Source organism: Physella acuta, unplaced genomic scaffold (genome assembly GCF_028476545.2).
Source record: "Physella acuta isolate Inbredline_101_S28 unplaced genomic scaffold, ASM2847654v3 ptg000102l, whole genome shotgun sequence".
Lineage (NCBI taxonomy): Eukaryota > Metazoa > Mollusca > Gastropoda > Physidae > Physella > Physella acuta.
The window spans coordinates 114,952-137,532 of NW_026731622.1; the positions used below are offsets into that span (position 1 = coordinate 114,952).

At 36.4% G+C, this 22,581-nt stretch overlaps 2 protein-coding genes across 2 annotated transcripts; one reads left to right on the top strand and one right to left on the bottom strand.

Moving 5' to 3' along the window:
- Window positions 1-7,088: 7,088 nt before the first annotated feature.
- On the bottom strand, window positions 7,089-9,076 carry LOC131931132 (uncharacterized). Its single transcript, XM_059287834.1, has 2 exons — window positions 8,635-9,076; window positions 7,089-7,108 (listed from the first exon to the last, which is right to left on the bottom strand). Exons 1-2 carry the CDS (start codon window positions 9,074-9,076, stop codon window positions 7,089-7,091), a joined length of 462 nt encoding a protein of 153 aa, XP_059143817.1.
- A 1,121-nt stretch (window positions 9,077-10,197) lies between these two features.
- LOC131930932 (uncharacterized) lies at window positions 10,198-17,878 on the top strand. The gene is made up of 2 exons (XM_059287592.1): window positions 10,198-10,326; window positions 17,024-17,878. The coding sequence occupies exon 2, from the start codon at window positions 17,050-17,052 to the stop codon at window positions 17,500-17,502; it is 453 nt and encodes a 150-aa protein (XP_059143575.1). The 5' UTR covers window positions 10,198-10,326; window positions 17,024-17,049; the 3' UTR covers window positions 17,503-17,878.
- Window positions 17,879-22,581: the final 4,703 nt, after the last annotated feature.

Here is a 22,581-nt window from a genome sequence, read left to right on the forward strand (position 1 = left end):
TTTATTATTCCCAATGAGCTTTAATTGTCAGTCCCATGAAAAATGGAACAGTGGTCTCTACTATTACAGTGGGAATTCTGACTTGCATTAAACTGACAAGACTATGCAGATAGATTTTTCACTACAAAAAAAGTTAATGGTAAGTAAGGAGGAAAATTGGTAAAGTCGAGATTTTTGTTTCCATTTGTTTGTCAAAGCAACAGGTAAAATGAGATGGAATAAGAATTATGGATGAAATTGATTTAATTAATTAGTAAAACTGAAACAATTGTTTAATGCTGATCACACCTGAGACCTTTAGAGCTTTACATCTCTATAAGATTGTTGCACAAGGTGAAAGGAAACCAATCTCCTCCTTCCTCAGTTAATGTTGGGTACTCATTAGAGCTGAGTGAAGCCACGATTAAATTTCTTGTAGTATTAAAATCTTCTGAACCTAAGTCTGAGATCAGTTGCACTGCTGTGGTTCTGTCGCAAATTGGTCACGCCCCAGAAAGCAACGCCCCCACCCCCCTCCCCAAGCATCAACCCAACAAGTGACACCTCATCAAGAGACACCCCACCAAATAACACCCAACCAAGTTACACCCCACTAAATAACACTCTGCCAAGTGATAGCCCTACCATTTGAAACTCCACCAAGTGACACCCAACTGAATTACACCCCACCAATTGACACCCCACTAAATCGCAGCCCACCAATTGACACCCCACTAAATTGCACCCCACCAAGTGACACCCCACTAAATCGCAGCCCACCAAAAGACACCCCACTAAATTGCACCCCACCAAAAGACACCCCACTAAATTGCACCCCACCAAAAGACACCCCACTAAATCGCACCCCACCAATTGACACCCCACTAAATTGCACCCCACCAAAAGACACCCCACTAACTCGCACCCCACCAATTGACACCCCACTAAATCGAAGCCCACCAAGTGACACCCCACTAAATTGCACCCCACCAAAAGACACCCCACTAAATCGCAGCCCACCAATTGACACCCCACTAAATCGCAGCCCACCAAGTGACGCCCCTGTCTGATCAAAACCCTCTGAAAGTGTCATCTATAACACAGTCTGGTGCCTAGCCATGAAAATTCTCGATGTTTAGTCTATCCGAATAAAAACAATTACAAAATATATTTTACTAGCCGTCCCGGCCAGGCCCTGCTCTGGCTTCTGTGAAAAACCTTTCTGTTAAAGACCATTACCTGTGTGAAACGCAAACATAACGCTAACACAACTACAAATACAAACACAAACAAAAACCTAACAACAAACCCAACCACAACCACAAACACCAATACAAACACAAAGAAAAAACAAACAAAAAAGCAAACGAAAACAAAAACCTAACAACCAGTGGCGGAACTAGAAAAAAAAGGCTCCCCCGCAAAAAAAAATTTTGGGCCCCCCCCCTATATGTATATATATATATATGTATATATATATATATATATATATATATATATATATATATATATATATGTATATATATATATATATATATATATATATATATATATATATATATGTAACTAGTGGAGTTACCAGGGACGATAAGAACGTATTACAGTCTGTCAACTTTGACATGACCAAGGCCAAACTGGGCTGACGCAACAGTGCAGGTGGTCTAATAATCGGATTGTACGACAGAGCTGCGCAATTAATATTCTGATGCAACGATTAGAATCGATTACGAATACGATTACGAATACGAGGAGATAATATAGGAAGGAGACAGTTGAGAACGGGAGTATCAAGTTGGTTATTGAACGGTGTAGACGTGTGTGTTATGTGAGGATAGGAATTAGGGACACGTGCATTCTGTTATGTGAGGACTAGTGAGGACAGTGGGGGTCAGTTGGTTCATTGTATTCTTGTGGAACATTGATGCATTTTTATGTGGAGCATTTCTATTGATTCATGTAATAAAGAGATCAATGTAAACCTGCATTTCCGAGTATCTATATTGTGGTCGATGTTGTGTGCTGGTCAAAGGTAGCACGAGTAAATACACTCGGTAACACTTGGCTCTGTCAGCAGTGAAATCGGTAACATTTGGCACTACAAGCAAATAGACTCGGTAACATATATATATATATATATATATATATATATATATATATATATATATATATATATATATATATATATACCTAAGTAGCCCGCTCCACTAAATTTTAAATAGTGTATTACCTGAGTATTTTAATCAATTTTATAGCAATATATAACCACTCTGAGATAACGAACCAGGTAAGAATAAGTCCGAACTCATTTCGGGCCCGTAATAATCGTGTTTTACATTTTTTTTTCTTTTTTTTTTGTTATTTTTTTTTTTTTTAATAAAATCGTGTTTTACAAATGTTTGTATTACGTTTTATGGTTACCGAAAATTGCCAAATAATGTTGGCTGGTCAAAATTATATAAACACGTAAGCTTGATTTTGCAATGGTTTCTCGCGTTATGTTTATTTTTATGATTTTTTTGTATTTATATTAATAGTTTTGAATACATTCATTTTTATAGCTATAGAATTCTTTAGTATGCCTCATTTAAATAATAAATAAGAGAATAAATGGCTCTTTAATTTACATAGTACAAAACTATTTAAATGAGCTTTGTGGGCACTTGTGTTTTAATGAAGGGCAGTAAGTCATGGAAGTAGTGTGAACGTTTGCCTATCTTTCAAAGCAGAGCTCTTGTAGATTTTATATTTTTCTACGCAACAGTGTGTGTTAGTTACTGTAGAACAATCACAGCTACAGTAGACCTGTTTGTTTTTTACAAAACTACTATCAAGGTGCACGAAAAACATTATTTATGAAAAGAAAATTCATTGTTTTTTTGGTCGGAATTGGGCCCCTAAACGTCGTGGGCCCCCCCGCATTGCGGGGTCTGGCGGCACTGTAGTTCCGCCCCTGCTAACAACAAACCCAACCACAAACACCAATACCAACAAAAAAAAAAAAAAAACGAAAAAGCAAACGTAAACAAACCAAATCCAAACGCAAAACCAACCAAAAACACAAATACAAACCCAAAGAAAAAAACACAAACAAAAACGAAAAAAGAAAGAACAAAAACGAACCAAATCAAAACGCAACCACTAACGCAAACCCACCTAAACACAAAGAAAACACTAACGCGAACATAAACGCCCGGGGCGGAATCACCTGTTTTAGCTTAATGAACGACTATAGTACCCCAACTTATTCATAGTCTTTTGCACTCACTTAAACGAACGCGCCTGTTTCAATTTGATGAACAATTATAATACTCCAAGCTTATCCGTAAAATACCTACAACATTTGCACTTGATCAATCCCCGCTAATTATGTAATTATTTTTTTTTCCCAACACCAAAACAAAGTAATTAAAAAGTAAATACTTTTCACAAAATGCAATGGTTTTATAAAGGGAAGTAATTGTGTTTTCCTAATTTATCAAAGGGAAGTAAGTGCTATAGGACTAAATAAAGACATGATTAGAATTGTTGTAAAAGATGATATTTTTTTTTAAACTTGTGTTAAATGAACATGCCGACAATTATTACTGTAATTTGAAAAATGAAAATGATTTCCCAACACTTTCAATAGTAATTTTTTAACTCATAAATTTAGACAAATGCGCACGCTAATTGTCTAACACTTAAATCCATCCAAGACCATCGACAAACATATGCGTTACATACAGAACTGAGCTTTATATATTAGACTAGCCGTCCCGGCCAGGCCCTGCTCTGGCTTCTGTGAAAAACCTTTCTGTTAAAGACCATTACCTGTGTGTTTAGTAATCATCATAAACCCGGCATTGCCCACCCAAACCACAACCAACCAAAACCAAAACAACAAAACGCAAACATAACGCTAACACAATTACAAATACAAACGAAAACAAAAACTTAACAACAAACACAACCACACCCACAAACACCAATACAAACACAAAGAAAAAACAAACAAAAAAGCAAACGAAAACAAAAACCTAACAACAAACCCAACCACAAACACCAATACCAACAAAAAAAAAATCAACGAAAAAAGCAAACGAAAACAAACCAAATCCAAACGCAAAACCAACCAAAAACACAAATACAAACCCAAACAAAAAAAACACAAACAAAAACGAAAAAAGAAAGAACAAAAACGAACCAAATTAAAACGCAACCACTAACGCAAACCCACCTAAACACAAAGAAAACACTAACGCGAACATAAACGCCCGGGGCGGAATCACCTGTTTTAGCTTAATGAACGACTATAGTACCCCAACTTATTCACAGTCTTTTGCACTCACTTAAACGAACGCGCCTGTTTCAATTTAATAAACAATTTTAATACTCCAAGCTTATCCGTAAAATACCTACAACATTTGCACTTGATCAATCCCCGCTAATTATGTAATTATTTTTTTTCCCAACACCAAAACAAAGTAATTAAAAAGTAAATTATTTTCACGGAATGCAACGGGTTTATAAAGGGAAGTAATTGTGTTTTTCCTAATTTATCAAAGGGAAGTAAGTGCTATAGGACTAAATAAAGACATAATTAGAATTTTTGTAAAAGATGATATTTTTTTAAAAACTTGTGTTTAATGAACATGCCGACAATTATTACTGTAATTTGAAAAATGAAAATTATTTCCCAACACTTTCAATGGTAATTTTTTAGCTCATAAATTTAGACAAATGCGCACGATAATTTTCTAACACTTAAATTCGTACAATTCCAAGGACATACAAATGCATTACATACAGAACTGAGCTTTATATATTAGATTGTCACGTTTGGACCTTATAAATACGAAATTTAAAAATCACCAGTTTAATTCAGGTCTTTTTTTTTTGCTTAGTTTTGAGATCACTTTCAAATACGGTAGGCCTTCCTGCATTTAAAAAACAAAATCTTTGTTCAAGAAAATCTAAAGTTTCTTAAAAATTAATTGGCCAAAATATTCTGACAGCCAAATAAGCTTCTAAATACACCGTAATATCGGTGACATCAAAATCTGGTGTTATTGGTCTAGAAAAAAAAATTGAAAATAAAACATGGGTAATGAGGTCACCCTAAACCTCTTTTAGGGAAATTAATTTTATAGAATTTAATTTTTGGAAACAAGTTGTTTTTAAAGGTAAGCAATTAAGGGGAACAAAATGATGAAAAAAAAAACTAGTGAACATTTCTAGATAACTTTTCGAAAATGCAGAGCCTTCTTTCCCATTTTTGCATTCATTTATTCCTTAGTTTTATAACATTTCATACGACTATATAAAAAAATGAACTATGATTAAATTAAGCAGGATAGTCTATTGAAATTTGGTCTGAAAATAAATCTAATTAACTTTAGCGACCGCTCTCTTCGTTTTCAATTTTCTTGCCTCGGCATTTTTTAACTTGTCTTTCTGTTGACTAAAATTTGATTAAAATTCATTTCTTAAAGGCCATGTATTAATATCCTCTAAATTGAGTTTTTAATCAGTATTTCTAAAATTATTTTTTTTAATTAAAATGTAGTTTAAGACTTTAAAATTGCTGTAATGTTTTTAGCGAACGCAAAAAAAAAAGAATAAAAAAAAAGAAAAAGAAAAAAAAGAAAGAAAAAGAAAGAAAAAGAGCACAGGCTGAAATAGCAAAGAGGCAAATGTAGGCAGCGGTAAATGTGAGATAACATAGGAATGAGAGTGACAAGATGTTATTGGAAAAATTAAAAGACTGCGGAATTTTCTTGCAGAACACCACTTTTATATTCTTCTGGTCTACACATTTGGACCGCAATAAATGTGGTCAAAATGGATACAATTCAAATCATGAAGCTCCGACTGTTTCTTAATCCTATTCAATTACCTCCCCTAATCCGTGGAATCAGGGAGGTGTAATTGAAACAAGTTATCGCCCCTGGACGGAGGGACGAACTGAGGCGAGGCGGGGATTACTGGGACAAGATAACCGTGTCAGGGGGACGTGTTCGGATCACGGGGGGATGAACATGTCCGGTCTACTCACGCGTCTACGTCTGTGTTTATGGCTTCTTACGTCCAATTATTTTCTTACGCGCGTGACGAGAGTTCAGAACTAGTCATACACCCGGGGGGGGGGGGGGGGGGGGGGAAGGCTTCGTGGCAGCTTGCTCGTACAAGGATTCGTTGCTCGTCCGTTAGCCGTACTCTTCAATTGGTGTAGTTTTTATTAAAGATTTCAATATTTGATTCTTTTTTTCCATTCCAATCTCCCCCCCCCCCCCCCGACACACACACCAACACCACTAAAAACACAACTAATACGAAACCGCGCGTGGTCGATCGATAGAGCGCACGACTGCTAACCCAAAAGCTTCGAAAGTCTTGAGTCCGTAGGACTTCATTGAGTTCAAATAGGGAAGCCTAAGCGGTTGGGCATAGAACTGATCACACTACTCTTTACAAGGGTCACAGAATCAGATGAACGTTACCTCATTAGCCCTATGGACTGTCTGGTCCCAAAAAGTAGCTTTACTCTGGGTTTTTAAAAACTACCACTAGCATTAGATTTAAACATAATCTCACGAGATAAACCATCTTTATCGGCATTTCCTACTATATACATTTCTGGACACTGCTCATCGATACCAATTAATTTGCGACATTTGTTGCATTAGAACAGAATACAAGTAGGCCTATATCACGTGCTTAAGACACATGGAATAGATGACGTGAGATGTTCCCATCAGAGTTGGGTAGATTCAGGGACGTAGTTTACTGACGTGAGATGTTCCCATCAGAGTTGGGTAGATTCAACGACGTAGTTTACTGACGTGAGATGTTCCCATTAGAGTTGGGTAGATTCAGGGACGTAGTTTACTGACGTGAGATGTTCCCATCAGAGTTGGGTAGATTCAGGGACGTAGTTTACTGACGTGAGATGTTCCCATCAGAGTTGGGTAGATTCAGGGACATCCTACTTACAGACTCGAGCCTGAAATCCGAACCTACGACTTGCAACTTAAGACTGATAGCGTTGATAAAATGCGGAAACTGTGAAACAAAAAGGCAATGGATTCTGATCATCAAAGTTAATTAACTTCTTAATGATTTATTTTTAATTAGAGGGTCTTGGTTGATCCTAAAATCAGATGCATATTTCAGGAATTGACTACGTAATTTGTGATTCTAGTTGACAGAGAGAGAGAGAGAGAGAGAGAGATAGTTTATATATGGCATTCTTCAGGAAAAAAAAAGGAAGGGGGTGGAAGGGTGGGGGGGGGGCAGAGCACGTCATCCGCCCACTCGGTGAAAAAGGAAAATTATTTATCATTTATATAGACAATAAATACTTTGAGCTGTGTCCGGAAGTTTCAAATGCACCCGCAGGGAAAAATGTCTGTAACACTGATAACATAAGATGGACAACATGGTCTGTGATTATAGAAAACTCAAAAATACATAGGACTAAAGACCGCGACACAATGGATCCTGCACATACAGTAAAAAATCCGACCATAAAAGCACTATAAAAGCATCACAACAATACCCTTCACATCTATTATTTCTGATTGGTATGACGAAACATCTGTGGGTTTTTTAAATGAATAAACAACTAAAAATCTTTGGTTACATCATCATTTTATGTAATGATCAAATTGTTCAAAAATAAGAAAGCCTAAATCACCTTCAAACTTTTACTATGACGGGCATAAAGGCAAATTAAAGCTCCAGAATTGTAAAGATATAACCTTATTTTTTAAGACACATTCACATCTTACTTTCCACCCCCTCTCCATTCAAAGACATCTTTATCCGACGCATCTTGCATCTTTTTCCAAGAAAAAAAAAGATCAGCTTTTGGAGTGGGTTGGGGAATCTTTGATGACCCTCTAGTGTCATCATGACATGATATGTGTGTACATGGCTCAACCATTGAATATTCAACATACACTGATCAAAGTTTTACAACAAACAACATACAACACCGATGTTCTATACACACACGCATATATATATATATATATATATATATATATATATATATATATATATATATATATATATATATATATATATATATATATATATATATATATATATATATATATATATATATATATATATATCATTATATGTAATCTAAAAAACTTTAACAAAGTAAGACGATAGTAGCCCTACATATTATTTGATTTAATGTTTTTAAATGTCAATTTATATCTTGGTGTTTAGGGTGAATTAAGGGGGCAGTATTTTTTTTTTTTTTTTTTTTTTTTTTTTTTTTTTTTTTTTTTTTTTTTTTTTTTTATACTTTATTTATACATAAACATTTACAAAACGTCTAAAATACCTATTTACCCTGGTTTCTCTTTCAGAAACCGACGAGTGACTTCGAGGAGCGAGTCCTCACATGGTGTACCTTTGTATGCTCCTTCATGCCCTCTAATGGGAGGGATACGGTACAATCTCGGCAGTCATACAGTGTTACTTCTTGATGATTTTCTGCAAAGTGCGCGTATATGTCTGTGTGGTACCCTTTGTCTACACAAAGATCACACCGTAAGAATCTATAGTGCATTCTATGTTCGTGCTTTTCCGTTTCCTCAGCTGTTCTATTTTGTTCTGGGCAGAACCTACAGCGTTTGTTGTCATGAGTAAATTTTTTACTTTTTATTATTTTTTTCTCCTCTGTGGGGCTATCTTCCTTCTTCCTTTTGAAGCTTGCAAGAGTGGTGTCCATGTCTGAGAAAAAGAACGGAGCGTTCAATGTTAGAGCTCTTGACGTAGCTGGTTTGTCTGACTTCGACCTTGCTGCAGTTGCTTGTTTGCTTGGTGTTGATGGTGTACTTGCCGGCCTGGATGGGTTGATAGGTTTTTTGATCGTTGCTTGTTGTTTGCTTGGTGATGGTGTTGTCTGGGCGGGTAGTGCTTCTAGCTGGCTGCTTGTTGTTGGAGGTGGCTTGGCGATTGGAGTTATTTGCTGTCTGCTTGGTGTTGTTGCTGGTTGGTCGGGTGGCGCTGGTTGTTGTGCTGGGGGCTGTTTTTTGGGCGGTGTTTTCGGGTTCGGTGCTGCGTCTTCGGTTGAGGAGTGTTGCTGATTACTTGGCATGGGGCCTTGTAGAGCAGATGGAGCTGTAGATTGTGCTGGTATTTGATCATTAGGCGTTGATTCTAGGTTGAGAGTTTGACAGCGGTTGGTCCAGTGTGAAGTTGACGAGCAGGTTTGGCAGGCTTGTTTTCTGTCGTTGATGGCTATTAGGATGTTGTGTGACTTGTTTCTGTAGTTTAATTGGATGTAGTGGGGGATGTTTGCTGGATTGTCAGTGTGTATGGAGAAGCTACGGTTGGTGGTGAGAGGGATTGTGTATATGGAAGGTTCTTTGTTACTGTAGGGTTGTAGTGCTTTAATGAGTGTGCGATCGCTTAGTGTAGGTGGGACCCACCTAAGGGTTCCGTTGACTCTGTTCTTTTCGTGTAAAGTGAAGAATAGTGTGTAGGGACCGTGTGTTTTGTGTGTGTTGTGTAGGGTGGTGACGTCGAAGGCATTTGAGGGGGCAGTATCACCCAGACAATAGAAAATTTACGAAGGATTATTCCTCGGCAATATCAGTAGTAAGCAAAGTGCTGAAGGATAGTTTAAGCCAAATTTTAAGCAATTTACTTATGGTTTCGGAAAATTATTTACAAACAAATTAGAAATGCAATAAAATATTAACATATCATGTTTTAGAGAAATTGTTGCCATTTATTTACCTAAAAAATTATATGCTTTCTTATAACTGACAATTTGTTACTACCACTGTAAAAATGCGACATAAGTATGTCTAATAGCTATTTTTTGGTGAATATTTTTGTTACTCCCCCTTAGTCTGGGTAATACGGCCCCTTTAAATTTACTTGTTATAAAGTTGTCTAAAAAACAACTTTTGTACATGGTACAAATGATTCCTATTTAGATAGATCGCTGCTAACATAAATCTAGTGGCAGTGATATTACTTTAACCCTATCATAAAGCAAGTTTTGATCCATAATTTTATATGTAGGCCTATTTCCCTCCATAACTAAGTTTATTCATAACTTGAATAATGAAATCAAGTGGCGACGACGGGTGGGGACGGGGGGTATTGTGGGAGCAAGGTTGGGGTAGGGGATGTTTCAATGAGCGCGGTCATGGCACCAATAAAATGGCAACTCTGTGAGGCCGCCTGCTAACCCCGCCATCCCTTCCCACACACTTCCCACCTTGCTTACGGAGCTAGCTATAAAGCCTTCATCGGCCAACTCGGGGTGCATTTTCGATCCACAGTTTCGTACGACTCGCGGCAGTGACGTGGGACTGCCTTTGCTGGCTGAGGCGGGTGAGTTCTTATAATGTATCTTGTTTGAGTTCTTCTTCTTGTTTGAGTTATTCCTCTTGTTTCAGTTTTTCCTCTTGTTTCTTATAATTGTAAATTTGTAATCCTAATATAAAAAAAGCCCACGTGCGCAATTCTTTCTCTGTCTGTCGTACTTTGTCCGAAGCTATGAGATCAAAACCTATTGTATGTGTAGACCTTGAAAATGCGTACTTTGATAAAAAAAATATGCTGCTAATATAGGCTATATAAACTTAATTTTATTGATAGAGAATAATAAAATAAAGACATGTGCAAAAGTAAAAAATCAATTTGACTATGCATTACTTAAAGTCAGATTTTGTTGAATACTTACTCTTCAGCGAACTTTTTATTTTTAATAGCAAATTCAATAAATTGAACAAACTCAAAGAGCCTGAACATAATTTTATTTCAAGCTATGTGCATTTACTTTTGAGCACTTGACTTTAAAAAAAATTGACTTACTAATTAGTTCTAATCTTTTCTTTTGTTTTCAAATGAACTTGGCTTGTTGGAACAATTGATCGGGCTTGTATCTAGGGATGTTTGAGCTCCCCCAGCTAGCACAAAAAAAAAAAACAGAACCCTGCGTGGTCTAATGGTAGAGCGTATGAACGCTGACTCGACATTTTCAAGTTCGAACCTCGGGTTCGAGTCCACACAGGTCTGACCTACGATAGGAAAAGTAAGGGCGGCTGAGCATCTTGCTGCACTCACTATTAGTTTACATGCCGAGCCCTCAGCTCTACTTTCACATTCGCATTGGCCGCCACGTTTGAAAGTGTAACTTTATTAAACATGTTTGAAATTATAAGACATGAAATAAGAAATATGATGCTTATCTCTGTTAGAACCTTGTACGTAGTTTAGTTTTAATTTTGACCAGCATGAAATAAAAAATATGATGCTTATCTCTGTTGGAATCTTGTACGTAGTTTAGTTTTAATTTTGACCAAACTTTTGCTGCTTGAATGGAAATGAAATCTATATATATAATTCTCTTCTGGAAGCCGTTAGAAAACAAGCTGCAAGCGCCTCCTTGCAGTCCCCTCTCTTTCTCTCTATCACTATCACTACCACCCCCACCCCACCCCCACATTGTCCGGTGAGCTGTGGTCACGCTAAATGTTTACAAAGCTAAATGTTTACAAATCGTAGAGCCGGGTTTCTATTAGGGGCAGATAATTTAGTTCGATTTTAAACTTACAGGAAGTAACTAAGAAATAACTAAGAGGAGGATGCTTTCACGGGGGGGGGGGGGGGGGGGGGGGTGTAGGGTCGGGGTTATGGGAAAGGGGGGGGGTTAGTGTTTTAAAGTAAATATTTTCAGTGGCAGCATTGGTACTGTCGAATTCACAAATTATGAATTACTGAAAAGTAGAAAATAATACAACTAAATAGCGGCGTATGATACGCTGCTCGTGAAATAATAATACAGAGACTGGTTGCTAGGGAGACGCTCGTCAACCTGGCTGGGTTGGCGAGTGACCCCTACTACTGCCGGCAACCCGAGGGGTTGTTGAGTGGCCCTTAACTGTCGGCAACCCGCGAAGTCTGTGAGTAACCCATTCTGTCATTATATTGTTGTGTATTGAGTGACCCATTGCTACTGTCGTTATATTTTTGGGTATTGAGTGACCCTTAATTGTCGGTAACTCGCTGGGTTGTCGAGTGACCCATTCTGTCATTATATTATTGTGTATTGAGTGACCCATTGCTACTGTCATTATATTTTTGTGTATTGAGTGACCCGTGCTGCCCGGTGCCTCACGTGAGCACGTGACCCTAGAACCCCCTCGTTTTGTTGCATAACATTCCTCGGTTGAATGATTTTAAGAATCTCTCGTTAATTAAAAATTATTTCGAGAAAAAAATATTTTCAAATCTTTAAATTTATATTGCAATAAAATACCTCTTTTGTGCCAAACTAAATCCTAGATGAACATCTAAGCCATAATTTCATCTAACATCTAACCTAACATTTATTGAAACATCTGTCCTTTCATCTAATAGAATAACGAGCCCATCAATTAACCTCAGTGGCGTCGCTAGGTCGGGTGTCACCAAGTGCGGCACCTCGTGGTGTTACCGCCCCCCCCCCCAAAGATAATATATATATATATATATATATATATATATATATATATATATAAAATATGTGTGTGTGTGTGTTTGCGTCTCCCTACATAGGCCTATAATTTTAACATATGCCGCATACGCGTACATTTATGTGCATAAGCTTTAATAACGACAGACTTAATAGTACTAATGTTTATCTATAGTATGTTATTAATACAGTTGGATGTAGCATTGTTTTCTCTATAGTTAACTTGGTTACGTCATGGTGTCACCCTCTTGTATTATTTTTCGATTTGTAATATAAAGACTATTTAACTTGAGTTTTTCATTAATGGAACTGGCTAAAAAAGCATTTTTCTTCTGTACATTTTGCAATTTTTTTGCCATTGTGTCAACCCCCCCCCCCCTAAATGGTGACACCCGATGCAGTACGCAACCCCCCCCCCCCGCCCCACCCTCTCTACGCTTCAAATTAAACTTACACTAACATTACGTCTAACCCAACAACTAACATGACATCTAACCTAACATCCAATCTGACATTTCACTTGACATCTAATTTGACATCTAAGCTAATTATTAACCTAAGATATAACCTAACCTCAAAACTAACATCTTATGAAACATCGAAACTTGCAATAAACCTCATATTTAACTTCACACTCAGTCAAATAACTAACTAAAAACCCCAAGACACTAAATTGAAATAAACCTATTTACTTTTTTGTGAACGTATATGTGTGTGCGGCATTGGATAAGATATTAAAATATAATACATTTTGATTTTTTTAAATGCTATACAAAATTATATTTTAAAAAATACTGACTTAAAATATTGCGCTGCAAAATTTATATTAGCTATTGATTAATCTGTAAAATGTCAAAACAAATCCAGAAATTTTTGAATCATCTTCCGTTTTCTTAAAGTTTCCTTTAAGAAAACTAATCATCAAAAGAAAATTACGACAGCACTATTCAAACGTATTCTCAAGATTTTCTTCAGGTGACTAGTTGAAACAAGTAGTTTTTGCCAAAATAATGATTTTTTTTCAAATTAACTTTGTATACAGCAGTCTTGTGCAGCTTATACAGACTTAAGTTGTTGGTGGAGGGTGGGTGGGTGGGGGGGGGGTGGAAGTCAAGCAGTGACGTCAGAGTAGGTCACGTCATTTCAAACATTCTCTAGGATCGTGTACGTAGACATTCACAACCTGATGTCGGCTTGTAAGTGCTACATCCGTAGCTGTCAGTGACAAGGACATGTTAACAAAGACTCGTCAACATTCTGACGGAGTCACTGTAGAATAATAATTGAACACTCCGTTTGAACATTTCATTAAGTGAATGACGACACTTTGTTCATGAACAAACAAAACACTGATTAAAGTAGGAATTATAAAAAAATATTACTTAGGGCATAATATTGGCATAAACCTTCATTTAATGCATGTTGAAAACATAATAGAAAATGTCAGAATATGACAACAACTGTTCGACGCTCAGCAAATGCCAGTTTCTACATAACCCCGAGATATAATCGACGATGCGCTAGTATTGTCTTATTCATACTTTGATTACACGTACACTTACACGTACACTTACACGCACACACACACACACACATATATATATATATATATATATATATATATATATATATATATATATATATATATATATATATATATATATATATATATATATGATCCCATTTTAACCTCCCTATGTCACCCCAAAGGTAAGGGGGAAAGACTTTATTAGACGGTGGGAAGGTAGGGAGTGGTTGTGAGGAAAAAAACAATAGTGGATATATGATTAAACGACCGCCTTATTAAACACAGATACATTGTTTGGTAAAAAAAATATAGTTTTGCTTTATTTTGAAGCGTACACTTCTTTAATTATTAAATAAAGTAAATTACTTTATCATCTCGGTTGGCATTGTTTTAAAATAAATCATTTGTAAAAAGAGTGTGTGACGTCAGACAAATTGTTTCCCTTTGTATGCAGATTGATTCTTACTTGAAATCTCTCAAATCCCCAGGAGCATCGATTGTCTCCCCTCTCGCATAGTTCGATGCATGGGTTATCTCTGAACTGCTGCAACGTAGTTTTTTATTTTCGTATTTTTTAAACTTTAAAAAATATTTTTGTTTTGTTTTTGTCTTTTACGTAGGAAACAAAGCGGCCCTTAATAGAAACTTCGCTGTTGCTTTTTATAGACTGGAGAAGGAAACGCTATTTTCATTGCACAAAGAAAGTACAAATAATTAATTGGCAATTAACCCTTTAAAGATGTTGGATTAATTACGGGATTGAAGGAAAAACTTTATGAGTATTTTTTTTGGAAACATTAAAGAGAAGGGCTGTAGGTTTATTGAGAGTAGGAGAGGGAGAGGATGTGGGAGAGGAGATTGAATTTGGAGAAATAGGAGGGGGTAGGGTCTGTAGGTAGGGAAAACATTATTTGACGCAACTTTTTTTCATAGGTTGTACTTCGGCAATATAATTGCCTACATTTATAATTCAACCCTTAACTTAGAAGCACACATATTCATGCTTCAATATTAACTTAAACACATCCACATCCATAACACTTATATCCATAATTCAACATTAACATACACCTATATTCATAATTAAACATTAAATTTAACACATTTATATCAATAATTAACATTAAATTAAACACACTTATATCCATAATTCAACTTTAACTTAAACACATCCATCTCCATAATTCAACTTTAACTTAAACACGCCTATATTCATACTTTAACCTAACTTAGCCACGCCTATATTCATACTTTAACCCTAACTTAGCCACGCCTATATTCATACCTTAACCCTAACTTAACCACACCTATACGTATTTTTGAACACTAAAAGCCAAACTTTATATGTAGAATAGTTCCAAACCTGCCGGTCTATGGGACAAGTGAAGTAGAGTTCACCTGTTTCAGTAAAAAACGGCATTTGAATGATAGTGGGGTCAGCACTGTTTACACTATGTGGAGTTTATAAAAACAAAAAACCACTACATACTGTGGCCATTTCAGCCGGTTAATACGACGGACTGGTCCTGGCCGGAGATGCCGTGAGTCTCCGCCGTAGTGCCAGACGTGTGCCTGTGATTGTCTGCGATTCAATTTTCTGCCTGTGATTAGTTTGACGGACATAGCCAGGTTTTTTAAAGCTGCGAGTTGTAAACAAAATGTCATTAACGTTGCTAGAATTTTGCTAGACCTCGTTCGCTTGCACTACACACGAGGGTTGATTCGAGTTATGAGCGGTACTCATGCACATTTCTGGGGTTCGAATTCTGGGGGAACCAAATCAAGAGAACAGATATTTTGGGGTTGTGTAAATGATTTAAACAATGCACTTTTACGTCAGGTCGCACAATGAAATGGCACATGGTATTGCTTATCACAATGTTATACATAGCAAACTTAGAATTATGAATCTTTCCTTTACCAAATAATCAGCTGATGTTTAAAGTCTTGAGTTTAGTTGACAAGCTTCATTCCATGCCATACCCTGAGTCCACCCAGCTGTAATGGGTACCTGACTTTAATTAGAAAAAGTAAATGTGTCGATGCATACTGCTGACCGTACAAATATACAGACTAGCTCTACTTCAACTTCTATTTAGACTGTTAGGTCTGTATGCTACATTAGTCTACATCGGCGTACTGGAAGAGTCAATATAATGGTACGCGATTTTAAAAATGGAATAATTAATCTCACTTTAACATGGTAGTTATCGACTTAACACATGCTCAGACAGACCACAATAAAACTATAAGTTGAGCATTTCTCTCGCTCACGTTAACAGTCACTAAACTCAACTAGCGTGTCTGATCACTAGACCACACAGCTTCCAACAGCTATTACAAAAGATTTCTAAAAACCCAACCTATAGTGTTTTACAACCTATTTTCGCCTATCACAAACATCCTTAAAAACATCACTAAAATACCCGAGTTGACCCATGATACGGACATTGTCCGGTATGTCTGTGGAGATTTGGTCATGATGTGAAAAGACAAACGTTAGTAATAAAATCTCACCTGTCTAACTCACCTGCATACCCTAGTGACCCGTCATCTGATTTGCTTGGCATGTTACAGATTCTGACCCCGCGTAATTCAAGTCACGCAACTACGTCACACACAGGTGAAAGATTAATTATAGAAACCATCGAATGTGCACAAAAACACTTTTTAGCAACATAATATTAAAGGATTTAAGATAAGAAATATAATTACCACTTTGTTTGGTTTTATCTCACTAGATGGAAATTCATGGCGTTTCGTCTTAATGTAACCCCTATTTCAAATCACCTCATGAAACTTAAATTTCCACCACCTCTGAAATGTATTATACACCTCAACTGAATTACACTCCTAACCTGAATTATACCCCAACCTGAATTACACCACCCCTCCCCCCTCTTAATTTGTATTCTATATACCATTGTGTCTCGCTGAAATTTTTATTTCAAACATTTTGTTTATCTATTTCTTTAGGCTAATCTGTAACTATCATTTTTTTAAATATAAATAGTAAAGAAATTTTCGATTTGTTTTTCCCTCAGAAATATTGATTAAAAACCCAACGGAAATGACGTCATTGTGTAGCTACGCCATCTTGCTGTTCGCCCTCATCTCCACCCTCCAGTATGTGACAGCCAGCGAGCGGGACCTAGTGGAGCTTGAGACAGAGGTCGACCCCGTAGAGGAAGCGGAACTCATGCTCAGCAGTTTCGAAAAACGCGGCTTCGCGGATAAACGGGGCTTCGCGGATAAGAGAGGCTTCGCGGATAAGAGAGGATTTGCCGACAAAAGAGGCTTCGCTGACAAAAGAGGGTTCGCTGATAAAAGAGGGTTCGCGGATAAAAGAGGGTTCGCTGACAAAAGAGGGTTCGCTGACAAGAAGAGCAGCATCTGGGACAAACGGGAACAGATGAACCCTATCCTGCTGAAATACCTGCGGCACCCGTACCAGCATCAGCCCCTGGCGATTGGACAGAACTCCCTGGCCAGGCTCCTGGCTCAGCAGGGATACTGGGAGTGACGAGACCCGCCCCGGTACCAGAGGGACAAAAGATATTTTAATGCGTATTTTAGAATTTAAGTACACGTAAATACATATATGATTAACATCATGTACAGTAACAGTTTTTTTTACGAAAACAATAATTAAAAAAATTTCACCAACACTGTTGTGCAGATATTAAAAGAAACATTTATATAAAGTAGTATAGTTGTAGACATTAGACATTTAGGTAGTTTTAAAATAATATATTTGCAATTACGATACATTCTTACACTAACAATACAACACAGAAGTTAGGACATTTAAATATTCACATTTCAATAGAGGCTTTTTTTCAAGTAGATGGTTTGCAATATGAAATTAAATAAAAAGATCTGATAAGAATGCCTATAAATACCACATTAAATTCAATTTATTTAAAGTTGTTTATTTCTTTATTTGTTGAGTTCGTATTGTTGCCGTTAGTTTAGTGACGATTTTTTTTCAATTTTTCTTATGGATGATGTGTTTGTGTGTGTGCCTGTGAGCGCGTGTATCTGTAGGTGTATGTGAGTGTATGTGTGTTTGTGTTGGTATGTTTGTGTGTGTTTGTGTTTATCTCGCCAGGTCAGTGTAGTTTTCGTCGTATCTTTAATTTGTGACTGTATGCTTGATGTGGGGTGACTGATGTATATCCTCTCCGATCACTACCCGACCAACCATCAAGAAAAACTAAAAATAGCCTGGTTTTCACTGGACTTTAAAAAATATCTGTGTGGGCTCGGTCTAGCTTGGTTCTCGGGCTGAGTCCGTGGGACATCTTTGAGACCAAGCATCCCTTATTGATACTAGTCTTACAGGAGAAAATAACTTCTGCTGAATATAGTGCTGACCTTACAAGACGATCAAACGTCAGGAAAAATAATGAAATGTACTCCATAAGACTGTAGGGTTTGAAAGGGTAGGTCACTTTATAGGCAAACGGACCAAAGATCTCGAGAGTTACTTCCCTTATGCTCAGACGAAATAGAAAACTTATTGTTAAACTCTGCTGTACAACCCTGATATAACATTTGAGACCAACTTTAAAGACAACTGAAATCCTGTGTCCACAATAACGTTTGAGATTAAATCTAAAAGTAGTCAGCTGAAATCATGCAATTACATTTGAGACCAACTTTAAAGACAACTGAAACCCTGTGTCCACAATAACGTTTGAGATTAAACCTAAAAGTAGTCAGCTGAAATCATGCAATTACATTTGAGACCAACTTTTCAAATAACTGGAACCCTAAGCCACTCGGTCACGTTTCGGGTAACTGCAAGATACAACAGATCAGCCAGCATGTAGTACTTAGCTCGGTGCGCGGACCTTTGACCACAGGTGCTTTGACCACAGCGGAGCTTTGACCATAGGGGCTTTGACCATAGGTGGTTTGACCACAGCGGGCCTTTGACCATAGCGGTGCTTTGACCATAGGTGGTTTGATCATAGGCTGTTTGACCATAGGGGGTTTGACCACATGTGTTTTCTCAGCAGAGGGTCTTTGATCACAGGTGGTCTATCAACGGGTGTTTGATCACAAGCGCTGTATCCAGCTTTGGTCATAGGTGTGATACAATTAACACGATTTTATACATGTTTCCTGAGAGTACGTTAATAGAAATTAACATGTATTTAAAAAAGCCAAGAATTATATTTTAGTCTCCACATAAAGGCTGGCGCTAGACCTCATAGATTTATTTTAAATATAAATGAAACACAAATAATGCGACATATAACAAGTTTCACAAATAAATAATGTAGAAGTACTTGAAAATACATATCATATATAAAGGATAAAAAATGAAACAAAACTTACCAAAAATATAGTCAAAGATGTAATACATAAAATGGTTAACTAAATGACAGATGTGCTATAGCACGCAAATATGTCAGTACATCTGTTTGACCATATTATTACATCATGTCGAAATTTAAAATATAATTTAGCAACTTTTAAAATAAATCCTTACCATATATGGACAGCATTGGACAAACCACCTGAGATCAAAGACCCTATGTGGACAAAACACCAATGATCAAAGCCGGACACATCGCTTGTGATCAAACACCCGTTGATAGACCACCTATGATCAAAGACCCTCTGCTGAGAAAACACCTGTGGTCAAACCCCCTATGGTCAAACCCCCTATGATCAAACCCCCTATGGTCAAAGCACCGCTATGGTCAAAGCCCCGCTGTGGTCAAACCCCCTATGGTCAAAGCCCCTATGGTCAAAGCTCCGCTGTGGTCAAACCCCCTATGGTCAAACCCCCTATGGTCAAAGCACCTGTGGTCAAAGGTCCTATGACCCTTAGCTCCGCTTGTAGGTCCTTGGTATAGTTCATCCAATTCTCTACTTCACATTTATCTATTCACAGATTAATTAACTGAATCTAGATAAAAATACACGCCTTTGTAAAGGAGACTTGAGAATGTGGCTTTGAACTTTGTTTTGTTGAATGCGAGTTACCGATTGATGTATACATGCGCCAAAACAACATCGTTTAGAAAAACGTCAACTTATCATAAGGCTGACGTTTATGTGTTTAGGTGCAAAAGACCTCAGGCTTGAGAAACTAACGAAATAACTCGCAATTTTTCATTTTCGTTCATGATAATCCAGACATTACATTGAAACTGCGAATACATGATTCAGTATATCGCTTAATCTAATTTATTTTTAAAGCAATAATTAAAATAATTACGCTCATAACACGCCATCAATTAGAACCTCGTTTTGGTTCATTATTCTGATCTATTTTTCACTGTCTACAAGAGATCTTAAAAATGCAACATTTTCTATAAACAAAGTTCAGATGAAAAATTAAAAACTCTTTATTAACAGAATGAAAACGTCGATGAAAAGATGCTAAAATAGGTCACTTGTCTAAGACGCGTTTTCGTCATTTGATCAGTAATGTGTTGTGTTGCTAATAATTATAACAGGAGATGCTAATTAATTAATAAATAAATAATTCCATATCTTTAACATTAAAACATGATAACACAGGCGACATATTAATTTGGAAAGTATTTATAATAACTTGGGTTTTTTATATTTAAATTTATTGTAAATCTAAGTCAAAGCAAATGCATTTTTAAAAAACAGAATTCATTGTATAACTTTTATAAAAGACAAATTTAACGTGGTCAAACGACACCTTGATTATCTATTTCAAGTGATCCGTTGTCAAAGTGACGAGTTGCAAGTGGTATCACTAGGTAATACAAACTATTGTCACATGCACCGATTAGTGACAAGTGACAAAGAAAAATAAACAAACTTTAAAAGTGTAATAAATATTTTATTTTTATACAATTTTAACAAAAATGGAGAATACAAAAAAATGAGTAAAAAGTGTATCTTTCTCATTTACAAATGATTTTTTTAGTAATTACATCATGAAGTAAACTACCAGTATGACGTAATTACGATTTGTATTAAAACACTACAAGCAAAGATTAAATTATAAAGTACTTAGCGCAGCTGCGAGTATATAAGATACATATCTAGATCTATGTGTACGTAAAGCTATCAGTTGTTTAAAAGATGAATTGTGAATTAAAAAAAAACAACATGTGAGCTGAAAGTACGAAGTAAAATGCGATTGGAATTTTTGCATTATAATATGCACAATGCGTATATTAAAAGATGATGCATTAGTTTTACAAATTAAAAAAAAATAATAACCTTTCAACCGTCAGTATTACTGCTGTATTGTTTAATAACCTTTCAATCGTCAGTATTACTACTGTATTGTTTAATAACCTTTCAACCGTCAGTATTACTGCTGTATTGTTTAATAACCTTTCAATCGTCAGTATTACTACTGTATTGTTTAATAACCTTTCAATCGTCAGTATTACTGCTGTATTGTTTAATAACCTTTCAACCGTCAGTATTACTGCTGTATTGTTTAATAAACTTTCAACCGTCAGTATTACTACTGTATTGTTTAATAACCTTTCAACCGTCAGTATTACTACTGTATTGTTTAATAAACTTTCAACCGTCAGTATTACTGCTGTATTGTTTAATAAACTTTCAACCGTCAGTATTACTGGTGTATTGTTTAATAACCTTTCAACCGTCAGTATTACTACTGTATTGTTTAATAACCTTTCAACCGTCAGTATTACTGCTGTATTGTTTAATAACCTTTCAACCGTCAGTATTACTGGTGTATTGTTTAATAACCTTTCAACCGTCAGTATTACTGCTGTATTGTCACAAGGGTTTGGCTAGGAAACATTTAAAGGTACAAAATAAAAAAAACTTCTAATTTATTGATAAACTCTGCCAAGTCTAGTGCACATATCAAATCATCCTTAATTTATTATGTTTGGCATGACGTGACACTATTAGGCATGGGGTGGCACCATAATATGGCATGGTGTGGCACCATTAGCCATGGTGTGACACCATTAGGCATAGTTGTACCACCATTAGTCATGGGGTGGCACCATAATATGGCATGGTGTGACACCATTAGGCATAGTTGTACCACCATTAGTCATGGGGTGACACCATCTCCGACGGGAGACAAACACCGTCTTGAACTGGGTGACATTCCAACTGCCAAAAGACATAATATGGCCCAAGACACATGAAGTAGATAACGTAGAGTTCATCTGTTTCAGACATCTCGGTACATAGGTAATGTTAAAATTATTTGTTTGAATAATCCAAATTAATTTCATAATGTAATAACTGACTTTTCAATTATACGTCCACATGGATATGAACTATTGGAAAAAATATTACCAGGGAATCTTCCATTAGTCAAAGCTTTATTCCCCAATGATTTCATTTAAAAACAAAAAATTTAAAACAGAAAGCTGGCGTTATTTAAAAAGAAAATTCAAGGGAATACCAATTGTGATTCGGTTAAGCCTTGATATTGAAATATATTTTTACAAAGCCATTCGATGTATACAATTCAATGTATTTACATATATATATGTACACATTATTGATCCGCTCGTACAGAAGTAAGTGTTGGTCTCTAGATCTGGCTATCCTTTAACACCTATTATCACAAGCAGACAAATATAACTAAGACAACAGGATG